Here is a 23,333-nt window from a genome sequence, read left to right on the forward strand (position 1 = left end):
ACTCATCAATTAGAGGTTTATAAACCCAAATCCTCTATCAGGATTAGAAAGTGTGTATTTCTTTCTTTTAAATAGTTGGCAGTACAACTTTAACATAATATAGGAAAAAGGAAAACCTCGTTCTATCACTAACCTTGACATTATATTAAAACAATGTGCAACTCTCTAGGCCTCAGAGTCCTATCTCTGAAACAGGTGGGAATAGGAAAATGAAAATATAATGATTTCCAATTTCCTACCAAATATAAAATTCTATAACTTTACAATTCTACGATTTAGGAAGCAAATTAACAGCACCTCAATGCTTCACATAGCAAAATAAAATAGATGTTGTCAATACTTGGCTCAACTATACAATCTTAAATCTTCCTCTACCATTTTCCCCTACCAATAATGAATTGAAATTAGAACCTTCATTTTATGTCATTTAAGAATATTTGCCCAAGAACTCTTCAGTACTTGAAAAAAAAAGAAGACAGATAATTATAACCTGCCTGAATTACTGAAGTTGTTTGTTTCTATAAGATACATTTGAAACCTCCCTTCTGGTGTACTTATTAACTTCATATTTTTCTTAATTAGCTCCTAAAAAGGATAGAGTATAAAAGTAATCATATTAAGAGGTATATTGAAGAAGCCAGAAGATCATACCATCTACTTCTTCAATCATCATCATCATATTCACTATCATTGCTGCCACCACCACCACCACTGCCATTTACGAAATACAGTTGTTCCTGGTATCTGAGGTGGATTAATTTCAGGACCCTGTGCTCAAGTGCCTTATATAAAATGACATAGAATATATAACCTACGCACATACTTTAAATACACTTTAAATCTCCAGATTACTTATAGTACCTAATACAATATAAATGCTATGTAAATAGTTGTTATGCTGTATTGTTTAGAGATCAATTTTCTGGAATTTTTTTTCCTAATATTTTTGATCCATGGTTGGTTGAATCTGCAGATGCAAACTCGAGCATCCAAAGGACTAACGATACTTACCAAGTACCAGAGTATTCTGTGCAGTATCTAATTATTTCTCACAATTCTGTAAGGGAGGCAATATTATACCTCCATCTTCTGGAGAAGAGGAAACTGAGGCTTAACAAGGTTGGGTAATTTGCCCAAGGTAACAGCTCTGCAATGGTGGAGCCAAGATCTGAAGCAGATCAGCTGTTACCAGAATCTTGCTCTTACGGACTAGGCTAACATCCATCCATCAGCAGTTTTCAGGAGTTAAAGAAGGCAGCCAAATGATAGCAAACATGATTGTCAACAGGAAAAAAATTGCAGGAACTTTTTCAGAGAATACTGCCTACCATCCAACAGCTCATCAAAAACACACATTTCTCTGAGTTCTGAGAGACAATACATATAAAAAGAAAAAAAAAATAATTCCAGAGGATTAAAATAAAAAAGGCCTCTGAATCTCTGACTACTTCATTTTGCATTGGAGAAAAAGGGGTTTTATACAATCACAGTTCTAATCCTACAAAGTAATTTGGTGTTTTCCTGCCTCTTCCGCCTTAATTTCTAGTAAAACGGCTGCTGAAGTAGGAAAACTGGAATGCGACCAGGAGAGCTGGCTAGCTTTCTCAAACCACGACTCACAGCTAATTTACCTTGGATATTTTATCACAGTCCAGGATTGGACCCTCAGATTTCAGATTTAGAGACCTAATTTAACCTCAATAGATCCACATTAACCAAATTCACGAAGTGCTAATTTATTAATTTACAATTATGAATTCACAATTATCACATAGATAAGTACCCAGATTGGCAGACTAGTGCATACTTTCCCTACAGACAGATCCACACTGGAAATCAAATGATAACCAGAAAGCCAAGAAATGACAGAGAAGCAGAATTCATTGTCAAGGTGTTTTCTTCAAGTAAGATCTTGACATAACTTAATATACTTGAAGTCTCATTGGCCAGGATTAGAAATTACATATTTCTTTCTTTTAAATAGTTGGCAATACAACTTCAGCATGGTATAGTAAAAAGAAAAATTTTAGTTCCCTGGAATTAACTTAGATGACTAATGCCCAAACTCGCCTCCGTGTCTCTCCTGTGATTCCATGGGCGATCAATGGAAGTGATGAAGGTGTCCTTTCTTTAGACCTTCAGTCAAGTCTTGCCTAGAATTAAGGCTGCCTGTGAAGGTGACTTGAATGTCTTTGATCTGATCAATTCAGTATAGTATTAATTATGCTTTCAAATGATTTTATTCCCCTTATTTCCAAATTTTGGGGGAACCATATATCTGTTCCCAAGTGGGAAAGAATTTGAGGTAATAAAAAATTTAATTATTTGCCCTGCAGCTTTGGAGATAAGGCTTTTTCTTTGCCCACTACGCTGTCCTAACCATCTGAAAAGATTTATCAGATTTATTGAGTTATATAACACGTCCACTTTATATTTGTACATTTAGGAATAAAAATCCTCTAAATGTATGTCGTGTGAGGCAGCCTGCGGGGTCTCTGGTCCCAATCCCCGCATAAGAACGCAGGATATGGTGAGGCCAGAAAGGCACACCCACGGAGCCATAGATAGGGGAGTCACACCACTATACTCTCGCTGGCGGCTGGGTTGGAGATACAGGAAGCAGGAGCCACACTACCTACTGTTCACTTCTCTCTGGCATCTAACCTCACTTGCTAGCTGCAATCCGCTCTTGCTAGCTCAGCCACCATCTTCTTGCTAGCCCCCCATTTGCTGCTAGCGTAGCCACGGCAGTTATATTAGTGGCCAATGGCTCACTGGTTACAGCTGAAGGCCATCCAATCACAGTTGATGGCCCTTTACTACCCAAGTGAGCACCTTTCCACATGAGGCCCGAGAGCCTGGAAACTGCACTCCTGGCTCTGTCGCCACAATGTACCTCATCTTTACTTCTGTAAAAAATGAATTATAATTTTAAAATAGGCATATTAAAAATTTTCTGCAGGGCAAGCAAAGGGGCTTGATCTCCACGAGCACAGCTGAGGTTCTGCAGCAAAGTGACAAAAGGAAACCCTTCTACAAGGGCCTAGAGAACTTGGTCTATCTTCAGTGTCACAATGACAGCTATTACTGGCTGTAACAATTTGAAAGTCTACGCAAGTGAAACCAATGACAAGGAATCAGAAAAAGTAGGAGTCAATAATTTGGGGGAATGAATATCGAAAAAACTTGTGTGTTTTTTTTCAAGTGATGAGATAGAAATTAGAAAAGGATGAAAGTATACTGCTTTAGGATGAGTGTAAATTGTAATCTGAAGCTGAAAAAAAAAAAACACAAAAATTTCTGACTTAAACTTTCCCCTAAATGATAATGGGAAGAAATACTGTTTTTTTCTAAAACAAAAAGCATTACAAAAGTAAAGGTTTCAAAGTAGCATAAAGGGCTGAAGTTGTTAAGGTAAAACATATTAATGAACTGGCTTGTTTACTTCACTTGGGTTCAATGACTCAAGTCATTAAGGCTGCAGAGCAGGGCCATGGTGATCACCTGAGTTAATGGGAGGGTTTCGGATGACATCCGTAATAATCTTCTGGACCTCTGGAGTCAGGCCTGCTCGCTCCATATCGAGCGGGTAGCCAGCTTTCACCGCTTGGGATAAGTGCATGCCAACCTCTGTGAGAGGCAGATTCCTGTTCTCAGCTACACTCTCCTAGAGAAATAGCAGTAAAACAACCAGTGAGTTTTTTTTAAGTTTCTACTATACGGTATTCAAAGTGTCCGAATCCTTTAGGTAATAAAACATTCACTGAGAAATAAACAATGTATTAAACCTTCACTTAAAATTTTCATTTTAACTACGTCTTTAAAACTACACACATTATAGAACTCTACAGGCTCTACTTGTTATACTGAATAAAAATCATACAGCATTAGCTAAGAAATGCATCCTCATCCCTCTGCAATTTTCACCTTAAAAACCTATCAATGGCAGACAGTAGTCAGTCATTCTATGTAAGTCTAAAAGCTGCCACAACCTTTTGAAAATATAGTGAACTGTAATCCAGTATTCTATATACTTACAACATGGTATTTTAGTTACATGAATTTCCAAGAAGACAAACCCTGCAATGCTTAGTGATAACACAGGCTCCAGGTGCATTCTATAAAAGATTCGTGAGAAGACTATAACAGGTGTTTTAAATTGGATCTATTCATAAAATTAAAAAAAACACAATTTAACAAGGGCTGTCATCATTTGCCTCATATTGAATTTAACATGAATTGTGTTAAATTTAGGACAATGTTACATATTTATGTAGCTTTTTAAATAAATGTAGTTCCAAATCCATTTAAGATATGTGTTAGATAAAACATTCTTTAAAATGCTCAGAGAATTTAGTCATTCAGATATAAATTATTTCATGATACTCTTTTTAACACATCTTGAAAGTCTGAATTTGGACTGTATTTATGTGAATGTTGATATTTTCATAGAATAGAGCACTTAAAGCAATAATTTTAATCCTTCAAAGGTAGGTTTTAAATTACTTTCATTAAATGTCTACTCTTTTCTACTAGACAGTGTGCACCATGTGTGCATAATATCAGGGTTATTTGATACCAGGCATCAAATTACCTAAAACTAATTGTATTATTGCTCCTGATTAATTAGTCCTTAGGCATGTTTAATTTTGTGGTTAACTGGCAAGACCCTCTCAGACTCCTGGGAGGTAGAGATAATTACACGATGATATTACACAATAATATACAACCAAATATTAGCAAAAGACATAAATGAAAATATACTACTCTTCACATTTTTAACCATGAATATGTAAGACAATACATGAAACATCATATCACAGTTGAGTACTCAGAAAATTTGGAGGCCATACCACATTTTCTTAGGAACTATATTTAATTATACCATATATATATATATGTGATTGAATTACATATATATAAGTAAGACCTAGTCAGACAATTAGCTCTAATGTGTCTTTCGGAGCAAAAATTAATATAAGACCCAGTCTTATTTTACTATAATATAAGACCCGGTCTTTGATATGATATGATATGATATATGATATGATACTGGGTCTTACATTAATTTTTGCTCCAAAATATGCATTAGAGCTGATTATCTGGCTAGGTCTTATTTTTGGGAAACACGGTATATATATATACACATATATATGTATATATATATGTATATACACACACATATGTACGTATATATACATATATATATACACATATTTAACATGTACATTTAAGTTACTATTTAAAAGACTAAAACTTAAATTACTATTTATCATGTAATTTGTTTAAAAAATAGTACAATGGTTTCCTGTGTAATGGGTTCTGTACTTTTAAGGAATTTGACTATCTAATTAGAACATCTATTAAGTAATTAAGACAAGCTATAAACTATTCTTATTTATATTGTACCTTAGCCAAAATAAAAAGTGTGTAATGTGGCCTAATAGACGGAGACCCAGAATAGGAAAAGCAGACCTTGGACCACATAGCCTGTTGCAAATCAATTTAATGTCAGAAAGGACAGGAAATTCAAGTTAGTTAAACTTACCTGGAAGCTTCATTCTGTCTCTATTCCACTAAGATTTGCATAAATCAAAATGCACTCTCTACTTTGTATATTTAAAAAAATACTCAACAGCCTTAATGATTTATGCCAGAACAATGAAGAAACATTAAGTATGGCCATTTTTCATAGGAATAAGATTTTTTCCAAAGAGCACCAGCCATAGTCAAAAAAACACAATAGTACTAGAGGATAAAGACTGAAAAGTAAGTTTGTTGTTTTACTAACTTATTTCTAGCTTCTTCAACATCCTTCCAGAGATATTCTATGCATTTCTGTATACATCCACAAGGGTATGTGACTACGCAGGCATGCATATACACATTTATATGTTTGCTTTTCACACTGTTCTGCATCTTCCTTTTTTTACATACTAAGTTTTTTAACTACTAATCTGATTTTTTTAAATAGTCTTAAAATACAGTGCTCTAATATCCCTAAACTATATATGTGTTTATCAGTACCTCTGATACAACCTCTATAAGATAATCATGGTCAAACTATTTGCTGTTTTTACTTAATTGACAGAGGTAAGCTTAGCAGAAGAAGAAAATGACATTCTGTTCTAAAATTAAATACAAAATGAAGCAATATAAAGTAGAGCAGGATTTGAAGAAATTTATCCCATCACAACTTTAATATTGAAAAGCTGATAAAACACGTTTAGATAAATTTTACAATTCCCTCTCACTTTGAAAGTAATACTTACCAAAGACATCTTCTTTTCTTGGAATAAAAAATATGTGATGGCTATAGTCTGTGAAAGTGAGTTTGCTGTGTTTTTTGCCACCAGACTTTTCTTCTGTTCTTCTTGAGGTTTTGTACTTGAAAAGAGGTCTGTCTACAAAATTTTAAATGTACCACAAAAGATCAATAATAATATCAACATAATCACGGATAGAATATCAATATGATCTTTAGGCATTAGGGAAAAAAATAATACAAATAAAACCTCTAAGAAACAGTCAAAATTCCTTTTTATGAGCTCAAAAATGATCTTTTTTTTTTACATATTGATTCAAAAAGGTAAAATAAGGCTAGAGGGAATACATTTTTAATAAAATATGTATAATAAACATGGTTATAGAAATAGAAATTCTTAGTCTTGCCTTTAGCAAACAAGAGGAAATAAAAATGAACTATAATGTGGATCATTCTGCCTCTAAATAAGGCTCCTAATCCCCTGGAAGTGAATATTAAATAAATGAATAAGAAGAATTAATATTCAAATTTAGGTACTATAACCACAAGTTCTGCTAGTATGTCATAAGTAAATATATAAATTTACTTATATATAAATATAAGTAAATATATAACTATATACATATTGTTTAAAAGGATACATATACACTATGGGTCTAAATGTGAAGCATTATATAAATTGTTAAATATGGTTGCTTAAGAGATGTCTGAAAGAAAATAAACGGGGGAAGGATTGAAAAATAAGATTAATGAAGAAATACTGGAATTTTTTAAAGCCTAAAAAAAAAGGAAAGAACCAGTGATAGTTTATGATAGAATTATATGATGTATGATTCACATAGATATATGAATGGTTTCCCTCCAAAATGCCAACTTTACCTTCCAAAACATAAAAACCACTATTAAATTAAAAGAATTAAATCCAACAGAACTTGGCATATTGCAACCCACACTAGTCCATTCCAACCCTAGACAAAAAGTGAGCCTGTACTGAAGTTCAGATATGTGGACAACCACAGATTGGTGAACAGAGAAGCCAGATAACACCACAGACTTAAGGTCTCCAGGTTGTTTCGAGGCACAACTAGATTTTCAAGGAAGAACATTTTTTAGTAAATCAAAATGCAGTGTTCCCATCTGACTCCTTAACATAGTCAAATTTGGCCTTAAGTTTCTAGGAATGCCTAAAATCAAACTCAATTAGCCGGATTCCTCAGGATTAGAGTGTAATCTATACCTGGAGACCACAATGGGATACCCCTATACCAAGGTCTTGGAAATGTGACCACTGTGAGTTATACGGATTGGCAAATTCATAAAGATTTTAGGATTTATGGGACAAAATCATGATATTGTCTATAAATGTGTGCCTACAGGGTTTAGAAACATCCAAAACAATTAGCAAAGTAATATAAGAGTAATAATCTCAAGAAAGTAGGGCTAGAATATGATTCTAATAAGCAACAATCAAATCATTTATGTAGATAAAAGACTACATGAATAGACAGTGATCAATTATGGTTATAAATAGTAAAGGCAGAAATACAAAAGTAGGCAATACCTAGTCAACCACTATTCAGATGAGAAGACATCTTGGCTCACTAGATTTGAATATTACAGTTTCTTTGGCAAGTAGTACATGAGAATTCCTCAACCTGCCTTTGCTGCTGAGACTAATTAAGACACTACTGGAATTTCCCTTTGATAGTCCAGACTCACTAAACAACTTTCACTAAGCCAGCTTCCCATATATCTTCTTCTATAGGGAAGAACACACTTCCCTTCTTCTATAGAGAAGAACACACAAGTTTCACTTGATTGGATCAAGTGAAACTCTCCTGTCATATTTCTCACTGTAAATTAATGAATTTGCATTCTAATATATACACTTATATTTATATATGTACACACACATATACATAAACCCAAGTTCATAGAGAAGGATAATGCAATCTACTCCCCCAAACACAACTACTCTGTGACAAGACACATGAGTCTTTTAGGATTACAAGGATGAAGACTGAACCCCTAACTAGACCATGACAAATGCCACCATGTGAGTAACCAGCTAGGCTTCTCCAGAAAATATGGATTCTGTCTTGACGCATGTTTTATAAAAACTGCAATACACAGCTATTCTGAAGCTTTAAAATAAAAACAGAAATATGTAACACCTGGCTATGTTTTATTTAGGTGTATTATATGCTCAGAACACCAAATTCCCACCCCTAGGGTTATTCAATTGTAATTATGTTTCATGTTAATGTCATAGCATAATGCTGATATTCTTCCATATGCAAACGGAAATGCCAAAAAGGTTTTTTGCCTTGGATCAGATCATTCAAATTCTAAAATTAGCCATGTGATACATGACATAGAAAAAGTAAACATTTCTATTTTTCACCATGCAGTAGACCAATACTCAACTAACATAATCTTTCATTAAAATTCCTGAATTATAGGAGATGAATATAAAAAATAAATTTCTTTCCCAAGAAAAGCTCATATTCTTCCTCATGTGTGTATACACAATGGACCACAATGATTAACAACCTTATCAAAATGATAGCAATATTATTCATCAAAGAACTAGAATTTTCTTTAACTTTTTAAATTAGTTTGTTATAGGTTTTATTATGACTACAGTATGCTGTTTTGATCTATTTTTTATGTGTAGTTAAAAAAATAGTTATCCATCTCTTTTTAAGCTTTTTAAAGTAGCTACCAACTATGAATTCATCTTCAAAGGGGGTAAACATTTTAAGAATAGTATAATTCTCACAAAATGTCTTTCTATAAAATAATGTTAACATTTTTCCTAAATCTTTAATAGCCACATCTTCATATTTATAACTTTGGATTTGTATTATGACAGTATCTAAGTTTTACTTCAAAATTTTAAGTAAGTTTAGTAAAAGTTTAATGAAAGTGGTGAATAACAAAGCTGCTTAATACACATTACAGTTTATTAATTTATTTATTTAATAATTGGTTTCAAGTTGCAGACAAGTGCAGGCATAATTCCTAACCAGAGAAATTAGCAGTCATTTTCTCTAACCAGAAGGTTCAAAAAAGTTTCATACCTATCCTTTAGAGCACTGATCTTTTCCCCTACTTCAATTTCCTCTTGGAAAGGGATAATTCTTGGGAGGGATAATTCTTTTATTATTAAATAATACCACTAATTCATGAAAGAAGATCCTATCATCAAGTATTCGAAGAGAGAAAACTTAATTCAATTACCACTGATAATTCTTTATCATATTGTTAAAAAATTTTTACTTCATTTTCAAAATATCCAATATGAAACAAGAGGAATTTTCACATGAGGGCTTCAATGAGAGTATGAAAAGAAAATTTAAAGTTGCCAAATATATTCTGTATCAGAAGAGGGAAATGTTACATACAAAATGCAGAAGTGTTATAGTCAGAGTTAGAGAATGAGTTCTAAAGTGGGACTCAATCACTTTCTGTGCTGAGGCATACTGGAGTCTGCATGTGGAGTTTAAAGAAACCCAAACAATCCTTATGGAAATAAATGATCATATATGGCACAGCAAGAAGAAATAAAAAGATACAAGAAAACAATATTAAGACTGAAGATAATACCATGAAATCTAGTTAATATCAAAAGACAGCATGCCTGGAAGGGGAGAGTAATTAGGGTATATAACAAAAATGAGAAAAACAAAGTGGCTGGGCTCCTTACCAACTATAGCAAGGATTACTTTGCAGCTTTAATTTCTATCTCCATTTGAAAGTAATTTATCAACCTAATACATAGTACTTATTCAAATTTAAAAACAAAACCTCCCAACAAAATACAAACACATGAGTAACTTGGACAACTACCTTAGTTTATCTTTAAAATAAGGTAACTAGGGAGAATAAGACAAAAGTAACAATGTCCTGGTTTTGAGACTAGGCTTCAAGAGCTCTTGCATGATTCCTTTTGCTCTCTTCCATCACAGAAGAAGGGTAAGAGGCATATAGAGCTAAGCAGACCTAGCTAAGGTGGCCCACCCATTTCCAGCCAAAAAAACAAAGCTCCCAGTTGACTCATAGCTGCTCAAATGAGCCTACCCAAGATCACTGAGTCTAGTTCCAGTCAAGATGGCAGAGTAGGTAAATGCCAGACTTGCATCCTCTCATGACTACATCAAAATTACAGCTAAACTATAGAACCACCATCATTCAGAATTGCCTGAAGTCTAGCTGAACAGAAGTCCTATAACTAAAGACATACAAAAGAAACCAAAGCAAGACTGGTAGGAGGGGCAGAGACACAAAATGGGCTGGTCCCACACCCACGTGTGAAGGTTAAAAATCGGGAGGGATATCTCAGTTGCAAAGGAGGCCCCAGGGGCAGCATGCCTGGTGGCCAGAATTGGATTAAGCTGGAGTACCAACAGGTCACCTCCACAGATAACATACCCAAAGGGCAGACTGTGCAGGCACCAGAACTCTGCTAAAGCAAATCCTGCTCCATAGGGTCAGCCTGTGCACCATCGTTTCTCCACTAAAGTCACGGTCAGTCCTCACAACCACTCAGTCCCTCTCATTGACATGCAAACAGCAACCAAGGCTCAACTACAAGAGGAGGCCAAACACAACTCACACAAGGGACACACTTAGAGTATCCACCTAAGGTGACCATGGAGACTGTGCCACCTACTACATAAGACCATGCTACTAAGACTGGGAGAAATAGCAGCTCTACCTAATACACAGAAACAAACACAGGGGGGCAGCCAAAATGGGGAGACAAAGAAACATGTCCCAAATGACAGAATAGAACAAAGCTCCTGAAAAACAACTAAACAAAATGGAGACAATCTACCAGATGGTTATACGATGCTCAATGATCTCAGTGATAACTTCAACAGAGAGATAGAAAACCTAAATAATGGAGATAGAAAACGTAAAAAAGAACCAGTCAGAAATGAAGAATACAATAACTGAAATAAAGAATATATTAGAGGGAATCAACAGATTAGGTGAAGCAGAGGTTCAATTAGCAATTTGGAACATAAGGTATCAGAAAACACCCAATCACAATAGCAAAAACAGAACTGAATCCAAAAAATGAGGAAAGTTTAAGGGGCATCAACAATATCAAGCGTACCAACATTTGCATCACGGGGTACCAGAAGAAGAGAGCAAGCAAGGAATTGAAAACATATTTGAAGAAATAATGACAGAAAACTTCCCTAACCTGGTGAAGAAAAGAGACATACGAGCCCAGGAAGCACAGAGCGTCCCAAAAAAGATGAACCCAAAGAGGTCCACACCAAGACACAACATAATTAAAATGCCAAAGGTTAAAGACAAAGAAAGAATCTTAGAAGCAGGAAGAGAAAAGCAGTTAGTTACCTATAAGGGAGCTCCCATAAGATGTCAGCTGATTTCTCAACAGAAACTTTGCAGGCCAGAAAGAATTGGCAGAAAATATTCAAAGTGATTGAAAGCAAGGACCTATAACCAAGATTACTCTACCCAGCAAAGCTATCATTTAAAATTGAAGAAGGGATAAAGAGCTTCCCAGACTTCATCACCCCCAACCTGCACTACAAGAAATGTTAAAGGGACTTCTTTGAGAAGAAAAAAATATCGAAAATATGAATAACAAAATGGCAATAACTCCATATCTATCAACATTACTTTCAATGTAAATGAATTAAATGCTCCAATCGAAATACACAGAGTAGCTGAATGGATAAGAAAACAAGACCCTTACATATGCTGTCAGCAAAATACCGATTTCCGATCAAAAGATACACAGAGACTGCAAGTAAAGGGATGGAAAAAGGTATTTCATGAAAATGGAAATAAAACAACAAAAAAAGCTAGGGTAGCAATACTTATACCCAATAAAACAGACTTTAAAACACAAAGGCTTTAAAACAAAGACTTTAAAACGAGACAAAGAAGGACTCAGTAATTCCACCCACTTCTGGGTATTTATCAGAAGAAACCCAAAACACTACTTTGAAGAGACAAGTGCATCCATATGTTCACTGAAGCACTGTTTACAATAGCCAAGATACAGAGGCAACCTGGGTGTCCATCAATGGGTGAATGGATAAAGACGACGTGGTACATATATATAATGAATATTACTCAGCCATAAAAATGACTGAAATTTTGTCATGTGCAACAATATAGATGGACCTAGAGGAGATTGTGCTGACTGGAGTAAGTCAGACAAAGAAAGACAAATGCCATATGATTTCATTTATATGTGGAATCTAAAAAACAAAATAAACAAATAAACAAAACAGGAACAAACTCATAGATCCAGAGAACATTTTGATAGTTGCCAGATGGAAGTAGGGTAGGGGGTTGTGTGAAAAAGGTAAAGGAATTAAGAAGTACAAATTGGTAGTTACAAAATAGTTATAAGGATGTAGTTTAGCATAAGGAATATAATCAATAGTACTGTAATAACTATGTATGGTGTCAGATGGATACTTAATTTATTGGGGTGATCACTATATAAGTTGTATACATTTCTTTCAAAAGCATTTTTTTATTAAATATAAATTTCTAATCACTATATTGTACACCTGAAACTAATATAATATTGGATGTCAACTGTAATTGAAAAATAAAAAACTATTTTTAAAAATTAAGTAACTAGGGAGTGGGAAGGTAGAAAAGGGTAAAGGAGGTCAAATATATGGTGACAGAAGAAGATTTGACTCTGGGTGGTGAACACACAATGCAATGTAAAGATGATGTATTATAGAATTGTACACTTGAAACCTATATCATTTTATTAACCAATGTCACCCCAATAAATTTAATAAAGGATATATATACCTGATATTACAGATATTCTCAATTTTATAAGGATTTTGCCTGTAATGTGAATGATCTTTTTTAATAAAATTAACTGATGATTAAAAAAACTAGGTAACTAGCATGTTCTTATAAGTGATTTACTGTAGAAACCATCTGAATTCATTTTCTAAGTACCCAGTGCAGAAATGAAAAAATACAGGGAGAAAATGTTGCTTTTGAAGGGTGTTTTTGAAATTGTCAACAATTTTTTTCTCTCATACCTCCGCAAAGCACAGTATTTTACCTGAACACTATTTATTTGACAGAAATGTTTGATGACTTCCAGCAGAGGGGCCAACATAGTAGCTTTGCCTTCAGAAACACCATCGATCCTTTTCACATTTTCAACTGTAGTAGGTCTGTCGTTTAAAAAATGTTTAAGTCAAGAAACCACTGAAATATTATCACTCCAGCAACATAGCTTCATAATGACACTCAATAAACATGTAATTTTTTTCAACAACCAACAACAATGTATAACACAAGTAACAGCATTTTATAATGAATGCTTTCTTTGCTTTCCACCATTTAAAGATTAGCTGTTTTAGCCATTAGTGAATAAAAACACCAACACCAACACCCCAAAAACACAGTACCAACTAGTAAACAGATCATTATCATAAAGAAATAGGCTAATGTTCTACTCTATTACTGATCTTATCATTATTATAATTTTTATAGATATGAAAAGAAAAACTAGTGGGGATGATAGAAGAGGGTAAAGGGGGTCACATAAATGGTGATGGAAGGAGAACTGACTCTGGGTGGTGAATACACAATGCTACATATACACAATGTATATATAGCATTGAAACCTATGTAGTTTTTTTGACCATTGTCACCCCAATAAATTTTAATTAAAAAAAAAAAGAAAATCTATGAGGTGTTAACTGGGGATAGCTAAGAAATTCAGAAGATAATTTCATTCAATATATATAAAGTGTTTATCTGTAACAATAAACCTAAATACTTCAGTCTTTTAACTCAATATTTCTTATTATGTCCAATACCCAAGAGAACGTCTGATGTCTTCTTTCTAAAAATCTGCCAATGTAATGATTACCCCTTTTTCTTTAAATATCCTCACTGAATATTAAAGTATGGTCTGAATATTTATTTTTAATGAAATAATTGTTATAAGATAATAAGCACTATGTAATATTATTAGAAAATTCTACAATAATGAAACATCTCTGGAAGATATTTAGTGACAATTTTTTAAAGAAGTATAAAAGACCAATAAAATTATCAAGCAACTATATACTCTGCAAACGATTTCTTCTAAATATTTATTGCCCACATAGTGTTTATTAGGCATTCTATTAGGTCCTTTGGAAGACACGAAAGGATGGGAAACATATCCTTTATAATAATGAGTATTATCATTACGCACAGAGTTTAAAATCTAGAAGACATAACACATGTATGTCAATAATAACAAAAAATAAAGCACTGTGTGATAAGTGCCATAGAAACATCTCCAAAATTTATATTTAAAAGTCCTTTATGAATTCCAAATAGAGGAATTACTTTGCTGATAAGAACTTGGAAGACTTCATGGAGACAATAATAATAAAGCCAGGTCTTGAAGAATTTCCTAACAGGAGTTTTGGGGAATCAAGGAAACTACAAAGTAGAAGCAACATTGTAAATAAGTACCTGGAAGCTGAAAAACGGGTCTTCAGCAAATAGTAAAAAAACCTAAGTAAGATAAACCATTTAAAATTCTATGACTTAGATGGAAAGTAGGTTTAAGTCCAAAAATGGAGGGCCTTGAATTGTAAGCTAAAGAAATTAAGATTTTGGGAAACTAGTTAAACAGAAGTACATGATAAAGAAAGATTAATTTGGTACTCATATATCAGGAGAGAAACTAGTTAAAAGGCTTTTGCAATAGTCCAAGGGTCGGGGTCTGAACTAACACGGTACTCCTAAAAAGAGGGAAGAAGGCACAGACAGACACAAAAAAAAAGCATTTAAATAAAAAAGTCTAAAAACTATTTAAACAAAAGGAAGACTGTGATATATGTTAGAGGAGTGAAAATAACATCAGAGGTTTTAAATACGCGTTATTGGGAACAACATGGTATGACTAACAAAAACAAGGAATTCAGAAAGAAGAGTTTTGGTATTTGCATGAAATGCACATCTGGGGGGTTGCTGGGTAACAACTGAGATTTTTTTTTATGTACTGGATCTGATGGCTGAAAACAGCTGGTTTTCATTCACACAGGAACAGGGAACTAAAGCTCAGTGAAGATATTGGCAGCAGCATGGGAGATTTGGGAGTCAACAACAGATGTGACAGATGTCATATTCAACAGATTTGACAGTTGGAGCCATAGTCATTATCACTTAAGGTATGTTTTACAAATCTATTACATTAGAAGAAAATTAAGTTAGAATATAAACAAATAGATAGTTTACCTCATTTTGGCCATATCCAGAAGAATCTTATTTGTTGCCAGAACAGCTGGAGGAACATTCACGTTATTGGCATGTTTCTGCCTAGCTTCTAACAATTTGCCGTATAACACAGTCTGAACAAAGAACAAAAAAACAATTCAACGTTTTTTAAGATGTTCTTAGACAAACCCAGTCCTTTATTTTTAGAGCTTTAGATATCATATTTTCCCTTAGGATGAAAAATCAACTGAACTCTGTATCAGACTCTTAACTAAAGAACAATTTTTAAAATACTGGCACAGAATTTTAAGCATGCACAGAATCATAACTAAACTCTCAAAAACCAACTGCCTTTTAAAAGCCATACCTGAGTCTCCTGCTCTTGAGTGGAAATAGCAGGTTCTGCGGACGTGTAAGATTTTCCTGGTGACTGCACCATGATGCTAAAAAATTTAAAAGAAAACAAATAATAGAAGCTTTTCTTTCTCCAAGTTCACTTTTTATTTCACCTCAAAATGAGAATATGTTTCCAAGTCAATGCTAACATTATTCTTCCCCACACCAATAAGGCAATTGTTACTCATATGACAGTTTAGATTTTAAACACTTTAGATTAAATATATTCATTACCACGGTAAAGTTAAAACGTAATTCAAGTTCATCCCAAAATTGGTGTACTTAAGAACTGCATTTGCCCTGTCCTCCTCCTCAACCAAATGCTTCGAAGGAAATACTCCTTATTTACATAGATAAATTTTTTTTTTTTAGCCAAGAGGGATACAATCTAAGATTCTTTGCTGTGATATCATTAATTTTTGGTTTGTAAGTAACATTAGCATGGGATTAATCAAATTATTCATAATGTTCTTTAAAATCAAACGAACAAAAATAAGCCAAAAGGAGTAATTTTGCTTTTGACTCCTAAAAAGGATAAAAACACCTAATTAGTGAACAACTTGGTATGAAAGAGGCTAGGCAGCAAACTAGATAGAAAACCAATTTCTACAAGGAGCATTTCTCATTGATTAATCATAAAGATAAAAATATAAAAATGAGATGGTATAAAATAGTCTATATAAAAGATGCCAAATTTAAATAAATTCCTTCTTTTTGGGTGGAGGGAAGGGGAGAACATGTTTGATATTTAAGAATTGTTTATAAATTTCTGTTGCAACAATTTGAAATCTACAGAGTAATGTAAGATTTCATTTTCACAGTTATCATATCCTATCACTAAAATTAAATAGATTTGAACCCAAAGAAAGATAACTCCAGTTCAAAGAATTAATAACATCAGGTTACTCAAGACAATTACAAATTTGTTGTAAATAATATAATTACATTAACCTTTATCTTAGCATTTATGGAAATCTTTATACTAATGTACTATTTGTAAAAGGCATATTAAATTATTTCACAAGTAATAATTTTATTACCATATATACTGGCAAAATACTGGCTAACGTGTCCCAGAAGCAGAAATACACGTGGAAATGTTTAATAAAAAATGTTTTGCCTATGAATGCTATTACAAATACAAAGAAGAAAAGCTCAGTATCATCAAAGAGATAAGTGGAGGTACCATATCCATTAAACAAGAAAAGATTGCTGTATATTAAAGAAGAAAGAGAACAAGAAATAATTCATAGAAACTAAAAATTTGATAACTAAAATTAAATTTTCATTTGATGGGAGACAATATAGTCAAGGAACTCAAGAGAATAAATGAACAAAAAGAGATTGAAAATAGGAGAAAAGAAAAAGTAATAATAGGAACACTAAAACACAAGCAAAGAAAACAAAAAAAGGCAGTAACATCAAGGAAAATTAAGGTGATAGTAGCAATCATTACACACTTTGGCTTAGTAGTATATAATATTTGAGTAGATATAATAATGTGAAAACAAATTATTAATATGACCAAAATTTGAAATATAATTATGTTGGGGGGGGTAGGGCGGAATCAAAGGAGGGGAAAGGAGGGAAGGGGATATGGGACATAAGACCTAACCTATCATTATTGGATGTCAACAGAAAATTTCTAAAACTAGTAAGTCAAAAAATAGTAACCTAAGCATGTCACTTAGAAATATGGTGGCAAATACCAGAGAAACCAGGCAGAAGATTTGAGGGTGACTGCTTCTATAAAACAGAACAAAGCGGGTCTGGCAAGGGTGTGAACTTTGTTATATGCCTTTAGGTGCCAACTGACTTCAAAATCATGTACATGTGTTATTTTAATGAAAATTCAAATGAACTTGTTCTGGTAAGGCTTGTACGCTGAAAATGGTCTTTCACATTTTTAAATGGTTAAGAAAAATCAAGACATTCCTGTGACATGTGGAAATTACATGAAATTCAAATTTCAGTGTCCATAAATAAAGTTTTATTGGAACACAGCCACACTCATTCATTTACACAGCATCCATGGCTGCTGTCAGACTACAACAGTAAAGTTGAGTAGTTGAGACAGACACCACATGGCTCTCAGAGCCTAAAATATTTACTATCTGATCCTTTACAAATTGTTTGTCAACCCCTGTTCTCTATCATAAATTGTCCCTGTTCTTCAGGTCACTGTTTTTCTTAAAACATTTCCTTAGCTCCAAACGGCCTTTATGGCCCAACTCAAGTGCTTGACATAACCATGGATATCCTGGGCCCTATTTAATTCTCCAGTCTTAAATATTACCACTCTCGTTCCCCTCTACCAGGTAATCACTGGCATACCAGTGAGTGCCTCAGTGATGTCATACCCTCTCTTGCTTTCAGGTTTTAGTATGTGAGCCATTCCTCTGCTTAGACAAGTTTCCCTCACTTCACTGGACAAACTTCTACTGAAACCTCAAGGGTCACTTCCAAAAATGTGTCTCCAAAGTATTATAATGCTGGATGGTAATTTTATGTTCCCTTACCTGTATTTCCCGCTAGAATACAAACTCTGGGAGGACCAGTGACTATGTGTCTCTATTATTCCCCACTGAATTCCAGTGCCTACAAGAGTACCTGGCCCAAAGAAGATGCCTAGTAATAACACAGTAAATGTTTGAATGAAGAAATGCTTCAGTGTATCAAATGAATATATTGTTTTGTATACTCCTTAAACCTTTTCTTTATATAAAACATAGTAATATCCAAACAAAAAGAAATTGTTTGTGGTGGGAGAGTGGTATGGTAAATGTTTCTGTCAGATCCAAAGTAGTATTATCTGAGTAAACAAACCGTCAGAAAGTGAGTGTTAAAGCACATTAATTTACTCCCCTCTGATATGTATGTAAACATAGTCTATTTTAATCTGCATATAGGTCCTCGGGAGTTTTTCAAATTCTCCATCTTCAGACCTTCTGTCATTCTGTACATTCTCCACACTTTTATTAAGCCAGCAAGTCAAATATTAAAATTTAAAGTACAATAGGTACATTACCTTTAATTTCTACCAACTCTAATACCTACCATTTTATGTTGCCATAGAATCTTTATTTTAAAAAGTGGAATGAGAATATATATTTCATACAAATAAAATTAATTAGTGTTTAGATGCTAGAGGTTAACAAATATAGATTTGAAAGTCATCTCTGCCATTACTTGTATGCTTTTGAATAAATTAGTTGACTTCTTAACTGTTGGTATCTTCAACTATAAAATGGGGATAAATAATAGTAGCTAACTCATAGGTTGTTGTAAGAATTAAATGAGATATCACATATAAAAAAAAAAATGCTTAGCACTTAGCATAAAGCCGGGCAAACAATAATACCCAAGAAGTATTAGCCAGTAAATTAGTATTAGTACTGTCATTTTATAGGTCTGCTTTAATAAGTATAACATTGTAGGCTTATGCTTTAACTGTAACTTCCTTCTGCCAGTGAAGTGGCCCAACACCTCACAGACTTTTCTCTTTAGGAAAGAAAGAAAAATAGTGTTGATAAAGTAAGTATAGAAAATAAAAATTTTGAATTCTGTACCTTTTTTTAGGAATGTTAGTCCCAGAAGAAATTTTATCATATGCTTTGTAGGAATACATCTTCGCCAAGTTAAACTGCTTTTAAACATAGAGAGGTTCATTTTAAAAAATTAGAAGTTTCAAAAAGCTTTTAAATATGAAGAAAATAAGATACACTATCTATAATGACAACATTTCCTCTGACAACCAATTCATCAGATAAATCACCTGAAAATAAGCTCTAGAATTATTAACTTCTAAGGTTCTAAAAACAGTTAGAAATGCAACATAATGTCCCATTCCTCCCAAATCTATAGAAAATTTATCATCAAAATAATTATTTGAGACATAACAAGAGCCCAAGTTACAAAAATGATTCAATTACATTCTGCATACTTTAAAAAAACAGAGCAAGTTCACCAGAAGCATTTTTATCTATTACCCGTGTTCTAATTAGCTGAAATCTGCTTGTAGGTAAGTATTTAATCTGTAAAAGTTAAGATCCAAAAACAAAGCAAGAAAGGGTGTGTGCGTGTGTGTGCGCGCGCGTGCACATGTGTAACTTTAATGAGAACATTTAGGAATCAGGGTTATTTTTCTATCAACTATAAGTATCAAAATATGTAAAAACAAAACAAAACAAAAATCTGCAAGCCAAATGAGTTATAAAATAGACTTAAAAGAATCAAAATAAGTTACTTTGTCAAATACTTCTCACTATTCTATTAACCCAGAAATTACATTCCACACATTTTATTCTGTTCATTATCACTTCTCTTTCAAAATTTTACATTTTGTTATACATGGCATGCTCCTCTTTAATTGGAGGGGATTTAAAATATAAAATTTTTAAATAAGGGTTGCATCAATAAAAAAATGAAACAAATAAGAACCACCTCTTCAATAAAAACCAACCTTCTTCTCTGCAGTTAATTCAAGTGGTACTTGATTAGAGGAATGCTGTCCAGTGCCCGAAGACAAAGTTTTAGAACTGAAAAATAATAAAATTAAATTATCATAAATGTTAAAATGTAATTATCTAATACATCATACCTCTACTCTTAGGAAGACCGATGTAATTATATTACTCTTAGAACTGATGATTTAAAAAAAATTTTTTTTCAGAAGAAGCTCTGAAAGAGCTTTCAAAGCTCTTTAAACTTTAAGTTTAAAAGAAAAACTGATTATATATATGCACAACATAATTATAGTCAACAATACTGTATTATAACTTCAAAGTTGCTAACACTAGATCTTAATTGTTCTCAACACAGAAAAGAACTATGTGACCTTATAAAAGTGTTAGCTAAAGCTACTGTAGTAATCTTACTGCAACCTATAAATGTATTAACCAACATGTCGTACACTTCATACTTACACAATGCTATATCAATCGTATCTCAATTTATTAAAAAACTGATAAATGATTGATAGCACGTAAAGGTATAAAAAGCAGGTAACAAGTGTATTTCCTCCCCACCTTCTACATATAAAATGAAAATATAGTATATAGGTTCTTCCACATTGATCTCAATGCTTCTTCTTTAATCAATGGGAAAGCAGCTTTCTAAATACTATACACAGCTATTTTCTGTCGACCAAGAAAAGTGTTCTATAATTTATCTTTCTTCCACTGACCTATATCCCAAACTGACTAAAAAAGATATGCAAAAACAGTATCTTTACCCATTTTACCTGTGTGGTACCTGTAAATTGAATATAATTTGAATCATTTAAACAACGAAAAACCCAGAAGTTACAACAAAAAAGAAAACAGAAAAATGAACCTTGGTAGAAGAAACTTTCTTGGACACAACTCTTCATTAGCTTGAAGGATAAGTCTCGGAGGAGATCCTGTATTGGCTTTACAAAGCCAATTTCTACCCTATTGAACACAAGAAGAAGCTTTTAATGTATAGGGAGAAAAATTGTATCAAACAGGTAGACTTCTACATCGTATACCTTTTTTGTAAGTTGGCAAATTTTTACAAATTTGCTACGCCCAGGAGACTCTACCAAGAATCCCTCATTCATGAGGTGATGAGACAAGGCCTTCCACCAACTCTCTGTTTGATCCTTGCCTGTGCCAAAAAGGCTGTGACTGCGATATTTATCTGGAAGACGCTGCGAATTCTGAAATTAGGAATACAATCAATATCTAAAAATGCTTATTTAATTAAATAGGAAGTAAACCACAAAACTGTCTATTGAGTCTCTGGATTTAACACCAAGTTTCAGCTTTAAAAACCTACATAATTTTTATACCCATCCTTCCTGCTCTGAATACTTAAGTCACAAATAAATATGTAATCAAAATAGTGTTCCTGTTGTTTTTTAAAAATAATGGCAGAAAATTTCACATATAATTCACATTGCATTTCCCCATGTATAGATCTGGATATGTTTGGACTATTTAACTTTTATTATTTAGACCTTGTATGAACACACATTACTGTTTGAAAACAGTGATCATAATTACAGCTCTGGACTAAGAAGCACGGGTGTTAAAAGGCAGTGTGACCCAACAGCTAGTAACCAGGGAGCGCAGTGCAACCACTCGGTTTCCACCGCGTGGCTGTCATTACTGTGCTTTTTGTTCATGATGCACTGCCAAGTTCACTTACTGTGTTTCCCCGAAAGTAAGACCTACCCCCAAAATAAGCCCCAGTTAAGAGCTCAGCCAGACAGACTCATTTAGTGCACTATGACGATGTTCCAGAAGAAGATGACATGACAGTGACTGAATAAATGTAGATTTTGTACATGAAAAAAATAAAGACATCCCCTGAAAATAAGCCCTACTGGAGCAAAAATTAATATAAGACTAGTTCTTATTTTCCGGGAAACACAGTAATTTCTGATTTAGCTGCTTCACTCAGCTACACCAGGAAAGGCGGGTTTGTGCTAAAGAGCTGCTGCTTTTGAAATATTTTTCCGTAAGTGAAGAGAATATTCCGATGGGAGACTCTTCGTAGCCATTGAGTTCTAGAAACGTTGGGGAAGCGAGTCTGTCATATGCAATTCTCTTGTTCTCTAACGGAGATGACTCTCCCCACCTTCACTCTTTATAAAGTACCTTTCCATTCACTTTGCCCTCTAACTACCGCTTTCATTCATCCTACACAAGCAAATACTACTTTCAAATGCATATCGTGGTATATATAGGGCTTTATGGAAAATTGCTCTTATCCAATGTATTTGTGGTGAATATGGCAGATTGTAATTCAGGGGTCATTCTAACCTTCATTCACTGTAACATCTACCAGAGAAGTTACAAACACAATTTCTCAAACTCCCTTTCAGCTAGGGTTCTGAATATAATTTAACTTCCACTAGCCAGAGGCATTTACATGACATCTATAAGCAGGAAGTGAGGTAAGGCTGCTCTTCTGCTATTTTTGCAGCTGCATTTGTGGAGGCGCTTGCTTTTTACAAGAAAGTGTTAACAAATAATCCAGCATACAACTACTACCTTAGCTTCCCAAGTGTCAAAAGGCATCCATCTTATTGATACAGATTATAGCAGGCTGAGGGTGGTCCCCAGAGCATGCAGAAGTAGAACCTTCCTTCCTGATTGTTACAGCTCCCTATTCGGTGCAGTTCAGGGTCAGGCACTGTACCGGCTGCTTCCCCATTGACAGATAGCCTCTTGATCACAGAAGAGGCAGCAGCTCTTGTGGTGGACCATTTCTAAATATAATCTTACAGACAATACTATAAAGCTATAAATACTTAGTAATATTAAGTACCTTTATGTTTAAATTACTTAGAGTGATTATGAGCTTTCTAATATAAACACTGGATTTTAGGTTATATTCATGTTTCAAAAACATTCATTCCTTGAATATGCCAAGAGGTTAATGTACTCTAAAGATT

At 33.7% G+C, this 23,333-nt stretch overlaps 1 protein-coding gene across 3 annotated transcripts in view; it reads right to left on the minus strand.

The window, feature by feature from the left end:
• WRN (WRN RecQ like helicase) overlaps positions 1-23,333 on the minus strand; it is a 121,057-nt gene that overhangs the window by 11,324 nt on the left and 86,400 nt on the right. For 2 of the 3 annotated variants that reach the window (XM_033104958.1, XM_033104959.1), the window contains exons 24-32: positions 21,420-21,590; positions 21,245-21,342; positions 20,373-20,448; positions 19,480-19,556; positions 15,882-15,957; positions 15,536-15,648; positions 13,353-13,467; positions 6,273-6,404; positions 3,505-3,667 (exon numbers count right to left, since the gene is read on the minus strand). In XM_033104958.1, coding sequence (XP_032960849.1) covers positions 3,505-3,667; positions 6,273-6,404; positions 13,353-13,467; positions 15,536-15,648; positions 15,882-15,957; positions 19,480-19,556; positions 20,373-20,448; positions 21,245-21,342; positions 21,420-21,590 — 1,021 coding nt within the window. The remainder of the gene's footprint in view (positions 1-3,504; positions 3,668-6,272; positions 6,405-13,352; positions 13,468-15,535; positions 15,649-15,881; positions 15,958-19,479; positions 19,557-20,372; positions 20,449-21,244; positions 21,343-21,419; positions 21,591-23,333) is intronic. The other variant, XM_033104960.1, reaches the window with a different exon arrangement.

Source organism: Rhinolophus ferrumequinum, chromosome 4 (assembly GCF_004115265.2).
Source record: "Rhinolophus ferrumequinum isolate MPI-CBG mRhiFer1 chromosome 4, mRhiFer1_v1.p, whole genome shotgun sequence".
NCBI classification, from domain to species: Eukaryota; Metazoa; Chordata; class Mammalia; order Chiroptera; family Rhinolophidae; genus Rhinolophus; species Rhinolophus ferrumequinum.